Source organism: Hippopotamus amphibius, chromosome 8, assembly GCF_030028045.1.
Source record: "Hippopotamus amphibius kiboko isolate mHipAmp2 chromosome 8, mHipAmp2.hap2, whole genome shotgun sequence".
Classification (NCBI taxonomy): Eukaryota; Metazoa; Chordata; class Mammalia; order Artiodactyla; family Hippopotamidae; genus Hippopotamus; species Hippopotamus amphibius.
In genome coordinates, this window is record NC_080193.1 from 75,707,718 (window position 1) to 75,727,909 (window position 20,192).

The window sequence follows — 20,192 nt, forward strand, 5'->3', positions numbered from 1 at the left end:
GGCTGGGAAAAGGTAAAATCATCCTAAATGTAACGTCAAGAACCTTCTGGGAATAAAACCTACTCATGAGCTTCTGTACATCTATCAGACATTTCCTTCTACCTGCCTCAATGTCCACGTCTGACTAAATAAGGCCTTTGTCTAGTTTGTATTATACTGCAGTGTGCTTTTTTTTTTAAGGTGTTTTATTTTTCTTGATAAGCCTCAAACATTTCTTAGCAAACCCCACCAGGATGTCCAGATAGATTCCAATGAGAAGGTTTGACTTTGAGATTAAGCCAGATTGAATTTAAAATTCTATCTTGACAACATATTATGGCAATTAAAATAGAAAAACTTCCTACAAACCGCAACAAAACCACTCCACGAAAACCATTTTAAAAATACGTGAAATCCCCCCACATTTCTGTTCCGCAATTCATTCTAAGCAGTGCTTTCCCATTCCTGCCATCTCTCCCCACTCCCCAGCTTTACCCACAACAGAGAGGCCATCTGAGCTGCCTGGAATCCAGTGCATTCTGAGTTTCCTTAACAAGCAACGTTTGTGGAAACTGCACAGGAAAGGTGAAACTGGGACAGACTGACAACACGAAAATGACAGTCCTCCTTGCTCTGGCTCTTCCCGGCGCCCTGCCCCGAGTGTCTGAGAAGGCTTGTTCGAGGGTGGTCACATACCTCGGTCAAACAGCGGGGACAGGCCCAGGTGAGGAGCGGGTCTTTGTGCCCTCCGGGGTGCTCCCTCTAACCAGGTGACCCCACGCAGGCCCTGGCTGACGGTGTGGGGAATTTGTAGGGAGTCTGGAGAGGATGCCCCACACCCAGGTCTCAAGGTCTAGAAGCCAAATCCCATTTAAGCAGCAGAGTGGCAATTGGATTAGTGCTGAGATGGGTGAAATGGAGGTTTCAGCAGTTCTAAGCATTAGGCAAGGGCCTCCCAGTCTCCTTTCAGAGGGGCTCACTGTGCCAGACCGTCACGCTTGAATGGGGAAGGCTTGGGGGAGGGATGACAGCTAAATGAAAGCTACTTTTTATCTTAACCCACTTTGGGTTCTGGAAATAGACTGATTATCCCTTCACTCCCGGTATCACCAGGAGAAGGGATTTTCAAGAGCTCAACCAACTTGATTAAACTCAGCAGGCAGCTAATGCAACCTTGGGGGTGGGGATATAAACAAGGAGGTCAAGGAGAAATAGCCTCAAGATGAACCCTGGTGTTATACAAGCCAAACTAGTCATGTCCCTCTCCTTCACCCCACGTCCTATTGATTATGTCGCGAGTCTGGTCAATTTGCCCCCAGCATCATCTTCCCATCCCCAGCATCTCCTCTTGAGTCCATACCAGCCCATTTGCTTTCCTGGACTATAAAGTCTCCTGCTGTCTGACTACATCATTCTCTGTGCTGCAGAGGGGCCTTCCGAGGCCTGAGCAGCCACCCTCCTGCTCAGCAGCTTGCCTTGCTCTCCACTACAGGCACAGAACTTTAAAGCCACACACTTGAGCCTCTGCCTGCTTCTCTCCATCTCTCTGCACTTCACTCTGGCTGTTACTTTAGCCTGGAACCATCCTCTTTTCCCTTTCTCCTTGACTCTTTTCACCCTTCAGATTCCGGCTCAAGAATCACTTCTTCAGGGGAGCCTTCCCCAACCTCCCGGACTAGGTTGGAGGCACTATTGCATTTGACGCTTGTTTGGGGGATGATTTTACAGTCTCTCTTCCCATACTTGATTCTAGGCTCTGTGAGGTCAGGGACCCAGGACATTTTGTTTCCCTTATCTTTGTATTGCAGAATAGAATACTTAGGGAACGAATGCATGGGATGGTGTGGCCACTAACACAGGTATGTACTGGACTCGAGCTGGTGTCTGGGAATGAAGCCAGTCTAAGCAGAAAGCCTGTTCTGATGTTTGGGGTGTTAGCATCTCTTGAAACACTCCATTGGCTTCCCACCTAAATCTGGATAATGTCTGCAAGACTCTGTGTGATCTGGGTCCCCTTCTTTTTTTCTTTTTTAAAAAATATTTGTTTATTTTGACTGCACTGGGTCTTAGTTGTGGCACGTGGGATCTTAGTTGCAGCATGCAGACTTCTTAGTTGCAGCATGTGTGATCTAGTTCCCTGACCAGGGATGGAACCCAGGCCTCCTGCATTGGGAGAGTGGAATCTTAACCACTGGACCCCCAGGGAAGCCCCTGGGTCCCTTCTTATAAACTTGCCCACTTTGTTCCAGTCCACTGGCCTCTTTGCTTTTCTTCAAACCTGCCTCAGGGCCTTTGCACTTACTGTTTCCTCTTCTGGAACACTTTTCCCACAGATACTCACTTGTCTCACTCCCTTAATTCCTTTGGGTCTTTACTTCAACGTCACCCTATCCATCTATATCCTATCGTACACCACCTTGCCCAACACTTCTGTCCCCCTTCTCTGCATCACCTTTCTCTGTAGCACTTACCACCATCTAACATGCAAGAGAATTTATCCTGTTTATTGTCTGTCTCCCCACCCCACCATTACTAGATTGTAAGTTCTAGGACTATAGTGATTTTTGACTGTTTTGTGCCTATCCCATCTCCAGTATCTACAACAGAGGCCTCAATAGACTTTGAGCAAATCAATGAGTCACTGGATTGCAACAGTATAATGACTGGCAATAGCTAACGTTGGGGAACATTTTAATTTCTAAGGGAGAAAACTTTTTAAATTTTTAATGGAGGAATGCCAGCTAATAAATGCAAAGGGAATGATAGAATTAGAAAAAAATCATTTGACAAACTCTGATTGTATTAATCATGCCTTTTTATTTTCTGTAATTCTGATGCTTTGACACCTGGGGCTTTGCTGACCCCGGACAGACTGCTATCCCAGGGCTAGCTCTCTCCTAGAGAGAGTAAATGACTGCTTTTCATGTGCAAACCAACCAACCCAGAGCTCATACACCCCAAAGGCCTCCTTTCCTCCTTTATTGGGCTCTCACACTCTGAGCAATTATTGCCCTGCCTTAATCACCCTGCGGCCAGGTATCAGACAACTGGAGACAGCCCCTGCACCCCAGAACCTGCTGAAGTAAATAGCCAATCTTGTCTGCTTACCCTGTCTCACCAGTTCTTCCCCATGGAGACCACAAAAAAACTCTTGCCCATGTTTTCTCCTTGATCCTTCTACCTCCTGACTGGCCCTGGTGCTTCCCCATGTGGCCTGCCCCCTCTTTATGGGAACTGTGAGTAACAAACTATCTTTTTAACGGCAATTGTCTCCTGATCTGTTGACCTCACCATAGCTGAAGACTTATGCTTTAAAACACTGATGACATTGACTCAGACAAGAATTCTTTATTGGTGTCAAAACCATTAGCTGAAGATTTGAAGGGGAAATGGCTGTTCCTATGACACCAAAGTGATGCCATATGGATCATGACTCTTCACAAGGTGGAAGCCTAACCACACAAGGATCAGCCACAGTCCAATGTCAATCTTAGCATCTCCAGTGGTGTCAGCCAATGTGATGTGTCACCTTGCAGCAGCCAGAAACCATCAAGCCTTTAGACATAACTTCTAGTTTATAGGAAATACAAAGAATAGCTAAATGAGACCACAAGAGAGCTATCAGATGAATGTAGAAAGTGGCTGTGTCTTTCATAAATCACTGTCATAGAAAAGAGATGCATTAAGACACTTAAGGCACTCAACATCCAGATGTATTGTGTGGTTCCAATTGGACAAACAGGGTGTATAGGACATTTTGGGCCAATTGGGAACATCTGAATATGGTCTAATAATGTATCAGTAGTATGTCATATGACCTCTGACAGGTAGGATGGAAATTACTGAACTAGGAAGGTAGAGACTGTGACTGAATGAAGAAGGTCATAGGATGGTATGTGTAGTATGATCACATTTAGCAAACACAGAAGTCTGTGGTGTGGACACATGTGCACACATGTGTGTGCTGTTGTACACATTATAAGCGTAATCTGCAAGGACAAGAACGAAGGAGCTGACACTGGTGGTCTGTGTGAAGAGAATATTAGGCTTTGTTTCGAAGAAATGTTTTCTTGTCCCTTAAAAAATACAAAAATAAGAAGAAGAAAAATGACTGGGGCCCTTCTTTCAGTGTACCCATCAGAGGGGCTGCTGGGTGCTCCTGGGACCCCTGTGCCCCTGCAGCTGTGTTGGCGCCAGGCCCCCAAGGGTGCAGGTCTCAGTCACTCGTCTGTCAATGCCAGGCAGGTAGGGAAATCTGGGGTGGACTGCATGCCAGACCTCACTCTTTTTGGAAATGGTAGTCTCTGGTAGTCATTCCCAGCCCCTGGTCTATAATGCCTTTTTCTCTGCTTGCTGGAGAGATGAAAAAAATCAGGATGCTACTGTCAGTTTTTTCATAGAATGAAATTTATTCAGTATAAAGGGTTATTCTTTATTCTAGATTATGAAATTCTAAATTTTTTTCTTACTTGAAGTTTTAAATTTTTAAATATTAAAATGTCCTTCTTTTTCCTCCCAATCTTTATTGAGATATACTTCACATACAACCAAATCTACCCATTTTAAGTCCATAGTTTGCTGAGTTTAACCACCACTATGATCAAGACACATTTCCATCACCCCTAAAAGTTTCCTGGCACCCATTTCAGTCAACTCCTCATCCCAGGTAACCAGTGATTTGCCTTCTGCCATTAGTTTTGCATTTTCTAGAACTGATTATGAATTTAAGCATGTAGAGAAAATCTGGACTAGAATAATAAACACCCACAGAGCCAACAAGGAGATTCGACAGTGAACATTACACTGCATGTGCTCATCTCTCTCTATTGCTTTTTTCCTTTTGGACCATTTGAAAGTAAATTGCAGACATTAAGACACTTAATAAATACATCAGAATGCAGCTGCTAAGCCTAAGGACAGAGCACCCTTCCTTTTATAAAATAGAGATGAGTGTAGAGAGCAGTTTAGAAAAAAAAAAACTTACTTGGCCAAAATAAAAAGTTATCCACCTCTTTCTACAATTCTTTGGGAAATTTACTGGTCTATTAATTCTCAAAGTCTAGGAACCACTCACAGGCTATTTAATACGTTTCTCTGGAGTCGGCATCCAGTAAGAAGCAGTTACAAACCCTGTGTTCCATTTCCCAACATCAAACACAGCACCAGCTCGAGGGGGTGGCGAGTGGGGATGTGCACCTAAGAAGCTTAGGGGCTTTGGGGCTAGGTTATCGTCTTAGTGGTTTATTAGGGCACATGCATGAGGAAAACCGGTTCAGTCTGCTAACCATCAACTACAAAATGAAAACCTTGTGTCCTCATTTGCCTTAGTTTTACTGAAGCAGAGAACACTTGACAAGTTTGAGGCTACTGTATTTATGAAGAGTGTCAGGGAATCAGAGATTTTAAAAGCCACTCTAATTTCAACACGTACCTCTTAGTCAATTGGCCTTAAGAATAGAGGGCTGTTGTTATGGGCTGGGCTGGCTAACATCTGAAATCATAAATGGAGCCCCGTGGGCAGAGACCCTTGGAAAACATTTAGTCTACACACCATCCCTTGCTTTGATCTCCTCTACAACAGCCACAGGAAGTTGTTGAATGCTTCCAGGGGTGGGGGAATCACTACCACTTTTCTTTGAAATAGCATGAAGTGTGAGAGAATTTTTTGTGAGAATGGAAATCAGCCCCTCTTCTACTTCTCTGCATTGCTCCAAGTTAATCCACAATCTCTTCCACATGTCAGTCTTTCATGATTAGAAGACAGGTGCTTAAGCCTCACTGAAACCCTCTCACCCCCAGATTTCAAATGTCCATGTTGAAGCATCACACTGACGACGGTACTTAATGCTCCAGGATTCTATGCAACAGGAGCAAGTCGTACAAACAGCCCCAGACTGGAGTCCTGGGCTCTGTCGCTCACTGATGACTCCACTGCTATGTCGAGAAACTAGCTTGGCCTCACTGCTATTCCCTTTTCTCCATCTATAGAAGAGGAGTCCACCAGCTGCCCTGTCTTGCAGGGTCAGGGAAATGCACCAAATGCGCAGACAAGGCCTTGAAAGGGGTCCTGATTGACATTCCTTTGTTCTGAGATGAGAGCTTCTTCACCCTCTGGTCCTGCCACACAGGCCCTTGACAGTAGAAGGGTTTTCAATGGTAATGAACTTGGAGTTGAGCACAAACTGAGCTGCTGACTCCTGAAGTTGAGCAAAATTAGGCAGAGCCTTCTGGAGAAGTTTGTTACAGACATTGTGTCCCCCCAGATTCATGTGTTGAAGCCTGTTTACCCCCCAGTGTGATGGTATTTAGATGTGGGGCCTTTGCATGAGGTCATCAGTGAGGTCCTGATCTAACAGGTCTCCACTCTCCTTGTACACAGACAAGTCCCATGCGCACACAGCTTAGTGGCAGTGAGGCCTCAGGATGAAGTCTACCCCACCAGTGCCTGCCACTTGGGCTCCAGGCTCCGGAAGTGTGAGACACTTCTGTTGTTTAAGCCACTCAGGCGATGGTATTTCATTACAGCAGTCCAAGCTGAGCAAGACAAGGGCCCATGCTTTTCTACAGACAGATCAACGGCTATCGATCAAAAGTTTGGAAAAAAATGGATACTAATCCAGTTTAAGAAATACCCTTTTTTGTTGGAACTAGGTAGAGGTGGTGCTCGTACAACACTCTGAAGCACTAAATGCTATTGTTCAATTTAAAATGACTAATTCTGTTACGTGAGTTTCAACTCAATACATTTAAAAACAGTAGAAAAAGAAATACATTTTTTACACTGTGACCCAGTATGTACACACAAATATATAGAACACTCCTATGAAACAATATTTACCCTTGCTAAGTGGTTTATTCTTATTTTTTAAAACTACTCCTCCCTCTTACCCTTCCTTTTAGCTGGTTATGACCCACTTGATTTTTTTGCTGATTCAATTCTACTAAATAAAAACTTTGAGTGTGCACTCTGTGCCAAGCACTTCGTGAAGGTCAAGGATATGGTTGATCCTGAGATCTCTGGCTTACGACCTCTTAGAACCACCTGGGGATGTACTCCAGGGAGCAACAGAATGTACAGCTTTGTATCCAGAAACTAGACTGCGTACAGCCTGTCTTCTTACTGGCCTAGCGTACCTATCTATCATCTCTGAAGTCCACTTCTCTGGAAAAATGAAACCCAAAGCCTGAATTCCCCTGCTCTCTTCTCCAGCTCCTGGGGTTGGAGCAAATCCACCAAGCTTGGCACACAGCCATCTCCAGGGGTATATTCCCACATGGGACACAAATATTGCCTAAAGGAGGAAAGTCAACCAAATCCAGCGCAGGGCATCAGTCGCTGGAACTGCCGAGTGACTCCCCTCCCTGTCCCCACACTGCTGGGCAGTGCCCCGCAGAGGTAGGGCTGCCCGTGCCATCTGCTCTAGCCAGCAGGGTGTGACAAAGGTGACCAGGCAGAGTGACAAGCAGTCCCACAGACGCTTGCTTTCTTGTGGCATCATCCCTGTTCCCCTTACTGACGGCACATTAACAGACGGATACAAGTGTGGCCACCCTCTACCAGCTGCCCTGAACCTGGTCGGCGATGCCCGCAGGAGAAATAATGCTTGTTTTAAACCATTCCATGTTATGGCAGTTTATTATGCAGCAAAAGCTCACTGGATCCTGATTTAAACAAACCAATCATAAAAAACATTGAAACAATCTGGAAAATTGGAATATGGACTGGATAGTGGATGACACTGAGTCACTGTTGATTCTACGAGGTGTTAATTACGGCATGGTATCCTTATTAGGTTGGGATGCATGCTGGTTTATGGGGAAAATGAAGTGCTTGAAGTTTGCTGTAAAACACTGGCAATATTGCTGAGTGACAGGTAGATACATGGGGACTCGCCACACTGGCGTTTCCTGAGCCTCCTTGGGTTCTGGATCCCCCCAGATGTGGACATTCCCATCATGCCTGCCACTCAGGGTCAGAAAAGGGCCGCTTGGCCCCCAGCAAGACTCACAAAGGAGAGCGGGGAACGTTTGAAGAGCCCACCCTGGCTGGAGCACCGAGAAGTTGGGAGAGGTGTCCATAGTGAACAGAGGTGGAAACCAGAGTTCCCTGAGGTAACAGAATCCACCTCACCCTGAGGTGAGGGAGGCAAGAATCATTTTCCGGATCAGAGTCCAATCTTTTACTGGCGCGTACCACACATCCTATGTGTTTCTACAGAATCTATGCATATACAGATATATTTCACTTTATACAAGATTTCCAAAGTTTATTGGCTTGAAAATTTGGGATTTCTAGCGAGAATGAGCCTTACAGTTAGAAACAAGAAAGGATGTAGCGGAGTAAAGACAAACACAGGCAGCTCGTCCTCGCCCCCTGAAGAGGCACTTCCTGCAGCCTCACACGTGGGCTGGACAGGGCGGCAGGTGACATGGATGCCCCATCGGGCACCAATGCCCCCTGGGGGACAGGACTCCAGAACAGCCTGTTTCACTGGGAAACTTCCCCCCGTTTGTGAAATGGGATACACATCAGATCTGACAGAATTTAGGAGCCATAGCTTCCTTATTACTATCCAAGGCATCTTATACAAACAAACATTTGTAGCTTCTGCAGCCTGGCAAGCAGTCTCGCCCAAGGTTTCATCACTGCCACCCTTCTCTCCTGGTGCTCCACACAGGCGGTGAGCTTCAAGTCCACGTTTCAAACTGTCCGATTCCCCAAGATTGTGACTGATGACAGTCGTACTATAGATGTGAAGACACACAGTAGCTCTGTACACCTTGGTACACTCCCAAACCTGGAATTTCCCAACAAACTCGCCCCTGGGACCTGGGCGGGCCCCTCCCAACTGAGAGCAGCTTCATCCATTTGCCCGTGTCCACACAAAATTCCCTGTGTGCTGCGATGTGGAAGATGCATGGGGGTTTTATAAGATAAAAGCAAATGTGCGCACAGTATGTGCTTTAAGAATAAGGCACAGAACTTGATATACCACACTATTTTGGGAAACAACCTAGGGAATATAAATTTTAAAAGCCTCTAATTCTCAACCTGAGATATGCTAATGTCTGCATCAAAGCCTATAACACTTACAGGGGAACATGCCAGCTTTAACTAGCCAGGATTCATCTGGGAAATTAAAAAACTCCCCTGCCACGTAGTGAGTGGCACTGACCAAATGTAAAATAGATAGCTAGTGGGAAGCTGCTGCATAGCATAGGGAGATCAGCTTGCTGCTTTGTGACGACCTAGAGGGATGGGATAGGGAGGATGGGAGGGAGGCTAAAGACAGAGAGGATAGTGGGATATATGTATACATACAGCTGATTCACTTTGTTGTACAGCAGAAACCAACACGACATTGTAAAGCAGTTATACTCCAATAAAGATATATAAAAACAAACCAAAAAACTTTTAATTACTTGACAAATAAAGTGCTTTGATTTGGAATCAAAAACAAGCAACAACAAAACAAACAAAAACCCTACAAAAACTCCCCTGCTCGACCAATGGAATCAGTAGCACTGGGGAAGGTCCCAGATGATCTGAGAGAGAATGAAGACTGTGAGCTGGATGGAAGCATGCTGCATCCAGTAGAAGCCATACCTAATTCAGCCTTGGCCGTCAGATGACCCGAAGAGAGCTTTCTCTTTTTTAAAAATTATTTTTTTTAATTTTATTTATTTATTGGCTGTGTTGCCGAGCATGGGCTTTCTCTAGTTGCAGCGGGCAGGGGCTACTCTTCATCGTGGTGCGCAGGCTTCTCATTGTGGTGGCTTCTCTTGTTGTGGAGCATGAGCTCTAGGCGTGCAGGCTTCAGTAGTTGCGGCACATGGCTCAGTAGTTGCAGCACATGACTCAGTAGTTGTGGTGCACAGGCTTGGTTGCTCCGTGGTATGTGGGATCTTCCCAGACCAGGGCTCGAACCTGTGTCCCCTGCACTGGCAGGTGGATTCTTTTTTTTAATTGAGATACAGTTAACATACAATAAACTGCATATATTTAGAGCGTACAATTTGGTATTCCAATCTCCCAATTCATTCCCCCCAACCCTCCCCACTTTCCCCACTGTGTCCATATGTTTGTTCTCTACATGTGTCTCTATTTCCGCCTTGCAAACCGGTTGATTTGTACCATTCTTCTTTTTTTTGGCACACGGGCTTAGTTGCTCCGCAGCATGTGGGATCTTCCTGGAGCTGGGATCAAACCCGTGACCTCTGCATTGGCAGGTGGATTCTTAACCACTGCGCCACCTAGGAAGCCCTGTACCATTTTTCTATAGTTCGCATATATGTGTTAATATACGGTATTTGTTCTTTCTGACTCACTTCACTCTGTATGACAGTCTCCAAGTCCATCCATGTCTCTAAAAATGTCCCAGTTTCCTTGCTTTTTACAGCTGAGTAATATTCTATTGTATATATGTACCACATCTTCTTTATCCATCATCTGTTGATGGACATTTAGGTTGCTTCCATGTCCTGACTATTGTAAATAGTGCTGCAGTGAACACTGGAGTGCATGTGTCTTTTTGAATTATGGTGTTCTCTGGGTATATGCCCAGCAGTGGGATTGCTGGGTCATATGGTAACTCTATTTTTAGTTTTTCAAGGACCCTCCATACTGTTCTCCATAGTGGCTGTATCAATTTACATTCCCACCAACAGTGCAGGAGCGTTCCCTTTTCTCCACACCCTCTCCAGCATTTACTGTTTGTAGATTTTCTGATGATGCCCATTCTGACCAGTGTGAGGTGATACTGCGCCACCAGGGAAGTCCCCTGAAGACAGCTTTACAGTGTGGATGGGTCTCAAACCGAAACATCTTTGTTAAAAGCAGAGAGCAGTCCTGCTTCCCTCCAAGGTCAAAGAAAACAGGATAATCAGAGGCTACTCCAATGTTTACTTTCAGCCTTTTTGAAGAATGACTTACCTCCTTGAAGGTGACTGCAACGAACTCTTCTCCTTCTGGTTTTTGGAGATTGCTGGCTGCCTGAGACTTCAGGTCATGATGGAATCCTGACTCAAGTTGCTAGGCTACTGTGTGGTAATGGACAGGACAGAGGGTCATTGGGGGTGGAGGATATTCCAGGGAGACCCTAATTTATTATGGCACAAGGCCGCCTGCTATATCTGAGCTGCCAGGAATAAATCACTCCTCAATGGGGAAATTCATTTCCCTTCAGCAAAGAAGAGGCCTGGAGCCTGGGAGACACAGAGAGTTCACTATCAATCCCATGGACAAAGTTTCCAGTGGAGGGGCCAGCAGCTTGTGCCGCCACAGCGTGGAGCAGACAGCACAGCTGCCGGAATTCCAGAGACCCGACCCTTTTATAGTTTCAGTTAAGATTTGCAAAGGACGTTAAACTGGAACGCTGATGCTTATGGACAGTCATAACTTGGGCTTAAATGATGAACAATGAGGAAAGGTACTGAGAAAGCATTAGCTATTATTTACAAATGAATGAATACCAGGAAAACAAAAGAAAGAAACAGCTTTTTGCCCTTAAGGGTAAAGAATAAAATAACTACCAAGAGGCAGGAGTTTGAAGAGTACATAACAGATTTCTTTTTTATTTACAATCAAGTTCTGTTGGGCAACATAATTAAATAAATAAAAGATGTGCCCTGGCCTGTGAATTTCAACTCCTCTCAACACAAGTTCTCTGAACAGCGAACTGAAAAAGGGAGGCAAGGGCAGGGGAAAGAGGGAGAGGGCGCCCCCTCCTCACCCTGCTCTAGCCCTCGCCCCCACAACTGTTCAGAGAACAAGTTTGCAAGGAAAAAAGATAAAGTGCAAATGAATAAGTGATAAAAATATGGGTGTTTCTGTCACTCAAGGAACTAAAATTTTATAAACAAGTAAGATGGTAAAGATAAATGTTTAAAAAAAAATGCATAGGCCAGTTTTTTCCCGGCCTTCATCAGAAGTCCCGAACTCTAAAGATGGCATTCCCATGCGTCCTGGAATGGGCTTCCTGCACTAAAGCACCGAGGGGGTATTGCACGTAGGCTTGGCAAAGGGGCAGCGACCCGGAACTACTGGCTCCAGAGTAATACACTTGAGGCCTCCAATCCCACACCACCGGCAACTGTAACCCCAGCAGAGCCGGGAAGGAGGCAGCAGACCACCTTTTGGGAAGTCACAGATGATATGGGAATACAGTCTTTACTTCTGCAGCTCAACCACTTCTCCGGGAAAAGGGTTTTGCACTTCCCCTCCTACCCCCCCACCCAATTTTTTTTTTTTAAACCAAACTGAGATTTATTTCTTGACCAAGAGATAGATATGTAGACTTGTTGGGGGGGGGGGGGCGGGGAGGGAGTTTTGCAGAACAGTTGCTTTATAAGAACAGTTTAGGAGATCTATGGAAATTCCAACAGTGATCAGATGAGATCAGAGTAAGAGCCTCATAATAAAGACACAGAGCAGCAGGAAGGACCACAGTCCTGCTGTTGCCTCAGAAGTCAGGGCAGTCCCTGTGGGCTGAGGGCAGGGGTAATCCTGTTTGGGTTTCCGTTACTCCAATGATTAAAGCACATCCCCTGGGAAAATGACCCCAGGTGAAAGGACACGCATGAGGCCAGAACCGACTTTGGGAGGACGGGAGAAAGCACAGGGGGAGGACCAGCACCCCGGGGTGGGGGGCGTTTTTGGCACTGCCGCTCAGGGAGGACACCAGCGGGTGCCTGCGCTCCCCCCGCTGAGGTATGCAAGATCAGAGCCAGTAGTGTTTCCCACTCGAATCAGGGCAAGAACCTGAACCTCTGCTGAGTGACCGCAGCGTTAGGCTGCTTTCACTGTTACTCCTTCGGCCATGAGACCTCAGCTGTGACCCTCAGGAGCCCTCCTCAAAGGCAGGCGACTGCACCCCACAGCTCGAGCTCTTCTCTGGAGGTCAAAGCCACACCCCACGCGCCATCTGCCAGGACAGAGCTGTGGGGCCCGCGTGCTCCGCCGGCGTCTGATCCGCTCTCTCCTGACGAGGTGCCGTCAATACTCTGACCACAGCACAGCTTTGCTTCCTTTGTCCACACTGACGACGTGGGAGCCGGCAGGCGACCAGGCCACCGCGTTGACTGAGGAGCTTCAAAGGGAGAGGAACGCAGGTGAGACCTAGTGAGCTGAGTGCCGCGCTCCCTCACAATCAGGGAGTCAGGCCTGTCCCGTAGCCCGTGTCACTCGCCAGGGTGGCTCCCGCTCACAGGCAGGCGCTTACAGAGCAGAAGAACTTGGAGGAACCCTGCCTTGATTTTAGGAGGTAGTTCTGGAATGAAAGGAGTCAGGCCTTATCAAGTTTACCCTCAGGGAGCAGCTCTGAGTGAGCCACATCGCAGCATCTCAGGGCGACTGGCTGAGCAGCGGGAGAAGCAAGTGCAGGGAGAGGTGACCTGAGGGCCCTGGGCCTGCGTTCTAAGTAGCAGCTGGGCTTGGGGGACAGAACAAAGCTGAGAGACAAAGGAGCCTTGGGGACAGTAAAAAATATGTGAAAATTGATGTTTACAAGCAATTTACCGAGGAAAGGGACTTAGAAGGGAGAAGGAGAGGCAGAGAGGAAGGAGAGCAGTGAAGGGGCAGGAGGAAGGGAGGAGGTGCCACATGATGAAGGAGACAGAACATGGGGCTCTGACCTTTCTCCAGTGGACGCGACTCCACCTGCTCTACCTGGAATGTTCTGTAGTATAAATAAGCAGAACATTGCTGTCTGCACATGGTGAGAACGGCCCAGCTTCTCTCCACTGACCTGGCTCACAGCAGGGCACGTGAGCAGACACTGCCCTCATGAGGTCTACTTGGGTCCATGCCTGAAGAGGATATGACCCCTGGGATGAAGTCACGGGCCTGCTCACAACCTCAGAGGGGCTGACATCTTACCTGTGATGTTTTGAAAGGACCTTCTCCACTTTCCCGGAGAGCACGCTCCAGATGTACAGAGAGCCTTCAGCCGAACCTGCTGCCACGTAACTGCCGTCAGGGCTGGAGGATGCATAAGACAAGAAACGGTGTCTACCACCCCTGCCCAACTCGGCGTCTTCATGGACCCCTCCCCAGGATGTCATGTTTACTCTGTACTTACAAGTTAAGCACGTGACCATTCCTGAGTACCCAGAAACAAGAAGATGCTATTCACAACCGTTTTGGCCAAAGCTGCTTCACCCTATTATCCGGCCTCACCAGCTAATGGAAGATGCAGCCACTGCTTTACTTTTCAGGGCAACAAGTCCCTAATCGTCTTCAGACTCAAACACAGCACACAGGGAGGTCTAAGTCAACCCCCAATGGTGAAGGGTTTCTTTCAGTCGATGGAATGCCTGGTTATGTGGTTCAGTGAAAGTAGAAAAGGAAGGAAGCATCGACTGTGGAGAAGCTTCTCCACAATATTGGCACCAACCATAGCAATGTATTTGGGAGAATAGCCATGCTTGGAAGGGAGAACAGGAAAGGGAAATCATCCCCTTTCCAGAGAGCCTATTCTGCTCTCTTCCAGGGGACACCACCCGTCCCCCGAAGGCTCTCAAAGAGCTCTTATGTAAATGAGTAAAGAGAGGTGAACCTGATGTACCCAGAACAGACCAAAGAGCTACCAGCAGTTTTTGGTTTGGCACACACTTTCACGCCATCACCAAAGGGACACTTCAGAGAGGAAGGAGACAGTGACAATGAGCTCTAGGGCTGAACATGCAGTCTCGCTCCTGGACACCCTCTCACGTGGAGACACACTAGAGATTTAGCTCATTTTACCGATGGGAAGAGCCTCTGCTCTAACCTTTGAGGTGCACCACGCTGGGGGCGGGGCGGGACAGGGGCGGGACAGGAGGAGCATTGCCACTAACCTGAACACAACTCTCGTCCAGTCAGAGCCGCACTTGAAGCCAGGGGCACTGAAACAAACGACAGGGCACTGTCACCCCCAGATCCCACACCACTCAGGCCTTCTCACAACCCGCAAAAAATCAGCAAGACTCTAACAAAACCCAACCAGAGTGTCTTCAGTTACCTGAATGTCTGTCTGACAGCATTTATTCGTAAGTCAATAATTTTTAGCAGGTCGTCTCGGGAGCAGCTGAGGAGCTCAGTTCTTTCTGGGTTTAAGTCCAGGGCAGTAATCTTTCCCAAGAGCTCCATCTCTCGGACGATACTCTCTGATCTACAAAAAAGACGGAAAGTCTGAGAAAATATAACACAGAGGCCAGAACTTCCCTGTTTCAACCAGGATGGCACGCCGTGGATGGAAGGAGGAAGGAGAAAAGGCAGTTCAACTACAATGCAACACTCTCCATGGCCAGTGAAAGTGCTCCCAACGCCACAAAGATAACCTCAGCCATGGTTTTTATTATTTTCCCATCAATGGATTTTATCAGTAGTTGTGAGTACTACTAAACTGGTAAGAATTAATTTCCTTGCCCATTTCTGAAATGATACAGTAACTGCCAATCAGAGCTTCTGATCGGCATGAACTAAGCAGAGCTGCTATTTAGTATTACTTTAATTTTTATCATTTCAACTTATCCAAAGGGACGTAAACCTGATTTAGTGGGTCTGGGCTGCCTTATATGGACAAATGTGTGGACTCTCCAGGCTTCCTGCCATACAAGGTCCAGCTCGGGGACCCTCCAACGCAGCCTGGTGACTCTAGACGTGAAACCGGGGTACCCTGGCAGCCCCTCTCCTCTCCCTGTTCTCCTTTGGGCTGCGGTCCATGCCCAGGTCTGTGCACAGCAATCCTAGGCTGGGTCCTGTCGGTGATAAGAGTCAAAGGAGGTGCAGACCCTTCTGGAGTCGTTCTGTTGTAGACTTTCAATGAAGTGATTTCCTATCTCAAACCATAACGAAGTAACAGAGTTTATCTTATTGTTGCCGCTCTACCTCCCTGGGACTTGGGGCCTTCATCTGCCAAATTAGAGGGTAGACCAGGAGACTTCTAACAACCAGCTTAGCTCTCAAATTTCAAATTTCCGGCTCAAATGTCAGCCAACCAGCACACCTGAAAGTAACCACCAATTACCTACCTCCTAACCAACTGGATTCATCCTAATTGGACTCCTGCCTCTTCTATTCCCCCCACCTTGGCCCATCACCAGGACTCCAGCTTTCCTCCCCTTTCTGGCCAGTCTCCTCTCCTCTCCTCGGGCGGCTCCCTAAGTGCTGCCCTCCTATTGCTTCACATGCCAGCTCTGATCAATCCACGCTCACGTCTTCAAAGTCCTCCTGTGAGGACTTCTTATTGTTTCTCCCAGCCAATCTCTCAAAAATTCTGCTGTTTCTCCAAATGTCCATTAGAGACCTCAAATTAATGTCCTTTTCTGAACATGTTCACTGCATCCTCTTCCTAAATCTCTATCTTGCTCCACTTTCCCCCTTCCTCACCCTCCACATTCAACTTGTAACAAGCTCTATCCAAATCCTCCCTTGAAATGATCCCTCCCCTCCACTGCCTTGAGTTCAGATCCTCAATGCTTTACTGATTTCCTGCTCCCCAACACACCCTCTAAAACTGCCACCAACGTAACCCATCAGACTCTCATAAAGCTAAACACCCAGTGGCTTATGAGATCAAGTCATTCACCAATGGCATCCAAAGCCTGCGGCAATCTGATCCCACCCACCCTATTAGCCTCATCTGCTCTCACCTGACTTGCCCTGCCAGGTTGCCCTGTTCTGGCCGGGAATGTCTCTCAGTGGCTCTTCTGCAACGTGAAACCTACTCACTTCTCAAGATTCATCTTGAGGGATGGTCTCTAACACCCCTGGACAAGGGCACCTGGCCCGACTTCAGCACACCCTGCAGACCTGTGTGTCTGTCTTCCCGATTACACCTGAAACCACCTAACAACCTAGCTGTTCACCTGTTTACCTAGCAGCTAGTAAAGTGACTAGTAAGTACATAGGGCATGCTCAGAGGTGACTGCTGAATGTGAAAATCTGTTTCAGGGTAAAGAATTTCAAACTGGGAAGACAATGTGGACTGAAGCTCATTTCTGCCATTATCCAGGAATTGTAAAAACACAACCCAATACACAAGACACCATCACAGTTCTGCCACGTACAGACCCTCCCATCTGCCTCCTCACCAAGCTCTTGGGTGCATTACCGGATGTCCCAGAAACGAATTTTCTTGTCAAAATGTCCACTCATCACACACTGCTCTGTGCAGACAATATCATTGCAGCTGGATCCCGCAAACACCGTCTTTATGCCTGAAAGAAAACCGAACATGAGTAACCAAGCAGAGGCCCTCCTGCGGCTGTGCAGTTACATTGCTGCCCTCTCACCCTAATCAGAAACACTTATTTAAATGAAACTTCAGACTTGAAAAACAGTCACTACATCAGCACCACTCAGCATGAGACTGGACTTGAAATTCCAAGTGTACCACTAAATGCAGGCTTTAACACGGAAACAAACCTCCGTGGTTACTATCTAATCATTCACAGACACAGAGAGACTGAATTTCCTCACAGACTTTGCTGCGTAGATCCCAGAGTTTGAGGGTCCGGTCGTGACTTCCAGAAACAATACGCGCATTGTCCAGCAGGAACTTGGCAGACAGCACCTTGCCGCTGTGTCCCGTGAGTGTGTGCTAGGAGAGAGAACACAGCCACGGTGAGCCTCCGGAGCGCCGTGCAGGGAGACTCAGCAGCACACTGTCAGGGAGCCAGCTTCTCCAAACACCCTGAGACGCAGTCAAGAACACTCAGAGACAAAAGGAAGAGCAGCTCAGGGAGACACCCAGAAAGCCGGTCTCTGGGTACTGCCCAGGGGTGAGGTCCCGAGAGAAAGAGGACAAATCCCCCACCACAAACAAAACTAAAAAAAGGTAATAAAAAATAAATAAATAAAAGATCCAACACCACAGTACAAACTTCACATGACCACATCCTCAAAATAAGGGAGGAGCAGGCAGAGGACCTGAATAGACATTTTCCCAAAGAAGGCATACACATGGCCAACAGACACATGAAAAGATGCTCAACATCACTCATCATCAGGGGAATGCAAATCAACACCACAATGAGATTACACTGTTGATGGAAATGCAAACTGGTGCAGCCACTACAGAAAACAATATGAAGGGTCCTCAAAAAATTAAAAATAGAAACCCTGTACAATCCAGCAATTCTACTTCTGTGTATTTTTCCAAAGAAAACAAAACCACTAATTTGAAAAGATATATGCACCCCTGTTTTCACTGCAGCATAAATCACAACAGTCAAGACATGGAAGCAACCCAAGTGTCCATTGACAGACATGGATGAAGACCCCGTAAATACATACAATAGAATCTTAGTCATACAAAAGAATGAAATCTTGCCATCTGTGACAACATGGATGAACCTAGAGGGTGTTACGCTAAGTGAAATAAGTCAGAGAAACACAAATACCATATGATTTTACTTATATGCAGACTCTAAAAAACAAATTAACACCTTACAAAACAGAAACAGACTCACAGACATAGAGAACTGGTGGTTGTGGGGGGTGACTGGGGGTATAAGTAAAAAAGGTGAGCGAGATTAAGAGGTAACTTCCAGTTACAAAATAAATGAGTCACAGGGATGAAATGTATAGCACAGGGAATACAGTTAATAATATTGTAATAACTTTGGTGACAGGTGGTAACTAGATTTACCATGGTGATCATTTGATAATGTATAGAAATAACAAAGCACTATGTTGTGCACCTGGAACTAACAGAGTATTGTAGGTCAATTATACTTCAATTAAAAAAAAAGCATATACAAAAAATGTATAATAAAGTACTCAATAAAGGCTCTACTAAAGAAAGTATACAGAATACAGATAAACAGGATACCTATATTTAGTCTTATTAGCCAATGAAATGGAAAATGTATACACTAATGGTATCGATTTAACATTATTAGATTTGTGCTGCCACATTAATCTCATGTTATAGGAAAAAAACGTTTTTCTCCTCCCAAGTGTTTAAAAAATTCAGGTAGAAATTTCCTGAATCTGTATCCTTTATTGAGGCTATTCACATTTTAAGCTATTAAGTACACAATTTAAAAAGCAGGGAGGGGCAGTCAGAAGACCTTCTTGAAATAAGCTGTTATAGATACCTGTGTGTACTATTCTTGCAATTTTCTGTAAGTCTGAATTATATCAAATTACAAAATTTTTAAATCCTGGATTTTACCAAAGCCTCTGAAAGTCAATTTCCTATTTAAAGTCAGAATAGACAGGTCCACTGGAAGCATAATTTATAAAAGGAAACATGAGGACTCTTTAAATAAGCAATTAAAACTCCTAGAGATTTCTCAATCAGAGGTCTCAGCTTGCAATGTCACATCATAACCACAGAGAGCAGCATTCCCAACAATCAAACCTTTTCGTGACCAGCTGTGGCATGCCAACCATGGCGTCTTCCCTGGGCTGCCAAGGAAAGCAGAACCGGGTCATAACCGAATGTCAGCATCCTCTGCCCACCACAGCACTACTGGAGCCCACTGGGAGAGAGGCAGCTGGGGATGGTGACGATGCTAGGAAGGGACCTGAGGAGTCAGCACGTTGCCTACTCTTCAGTATGGACCAACACATTTGTGTGCTCAAACCTCAAAGGCTCAGAAGGTATTCAGGTACTCACTAATGTTTTCTTTCTAATTAAAAGAAGGAAAAAAAAAAAAGGCTTTTTTTGGGGGGTGGGGTGGGGTGGCGGGGCTGCATTGCACAGCCTGTGGGATCTTAGTTCCCCGGCCAGGAACTGCACCCGGGCCCTCAGCAGTGAAAGTGTGGAGTCCTAGCCACTGGACCGCCAGGGAATCCTCCTCCCCATCCCCTCCCCTAGCAGCTTTTAAAAGACCCTAATATACTTACTACAACTGCTAACTTACTGGGTTTCAACCCCAACTCCCAAAGCTGAGACCTCACAGTTTAGAGTTAACATTTTAGAAACCAACCTTTCCTCTTTGCTCAGGAGAACAACTCCACTTTAGTACAGGAACAGAAAACTCAGGGCCACATGTACTTCCCCTTTCAGATGCAGAAGTTTGCAGGGATTCCAAACCTCCTTCCTCTCACATTTAAACCTCTCTGCAACTGGAACTGCATCTTATTACAATTGCGGCCAGCTAGGTGGCAGCTGTGCTGTAGCTGTGTGACAACCTCCCACTGATCCTTCTGGAAGATCAAGAAAGCTCTAGCAACAAAATTTATGTTAAATATAGTATAGGAATAATGCTCAGTATAAATC

The 20,192-nt window shown here is 46.3% G+C and overlaps 1 protein-coding gene and 1 non-coding gene across 10 annotated transcripts in view; both read right to left on the minus strand.

The window, feature by feature from the left end:
* Window positions 1-12,289: 12,289 nt before the first annotated feature.
* ATG16L1 (autophagy related 16 like 1) overlaps window positions 12,290-20,192 on the minus strand; it is a 36,885-nt gene continuing 28,982 nt past the window's right edge. For all 9 annotated transcript variants that reach the window (XM_057744894.1, XM_057744890.1, XM_057744888.1 and 6 more), the window contains 6 exons: window positions 17,441-17,561; window positions 17,073-17,178; window positions 14,979-15,128; window positions 14,815-14,862; window positions 13,856-13,957; window positions 12,290-13,067 (listed from right to left, as the gene is read on the minus strand). In XM_057744894.1, the coding sequence (XP_057600877.1) occupies window positions 12,974-13,067; window positions 13,856-13,957; window positions 14,815-14,862; window positions 14,979-15,128; window positions 17,073-17,178; window positions 17,441-17,561 (621 nt within the window). In that variant the 3' untranslated portion in view covers window positions 12,290-12,973. The remainder of the gene's footprint in view (window positions 13,068-13,855; window positions 13,958-14,814; window positions 14,863-14,978; window positions 15,129-17,072; window positions 17,179-17,440; window positions 17,562-20,192) is intronic.
* Window positions 19,270-19,533, minus strand: LOC130859737 (small Cajal body-specific RNA 6). The gene has a single exon (XR_009055291.1). It is a non-coding gene; the product is annotated as a small Cajal body-specific RNA 6 (non-coding RNA).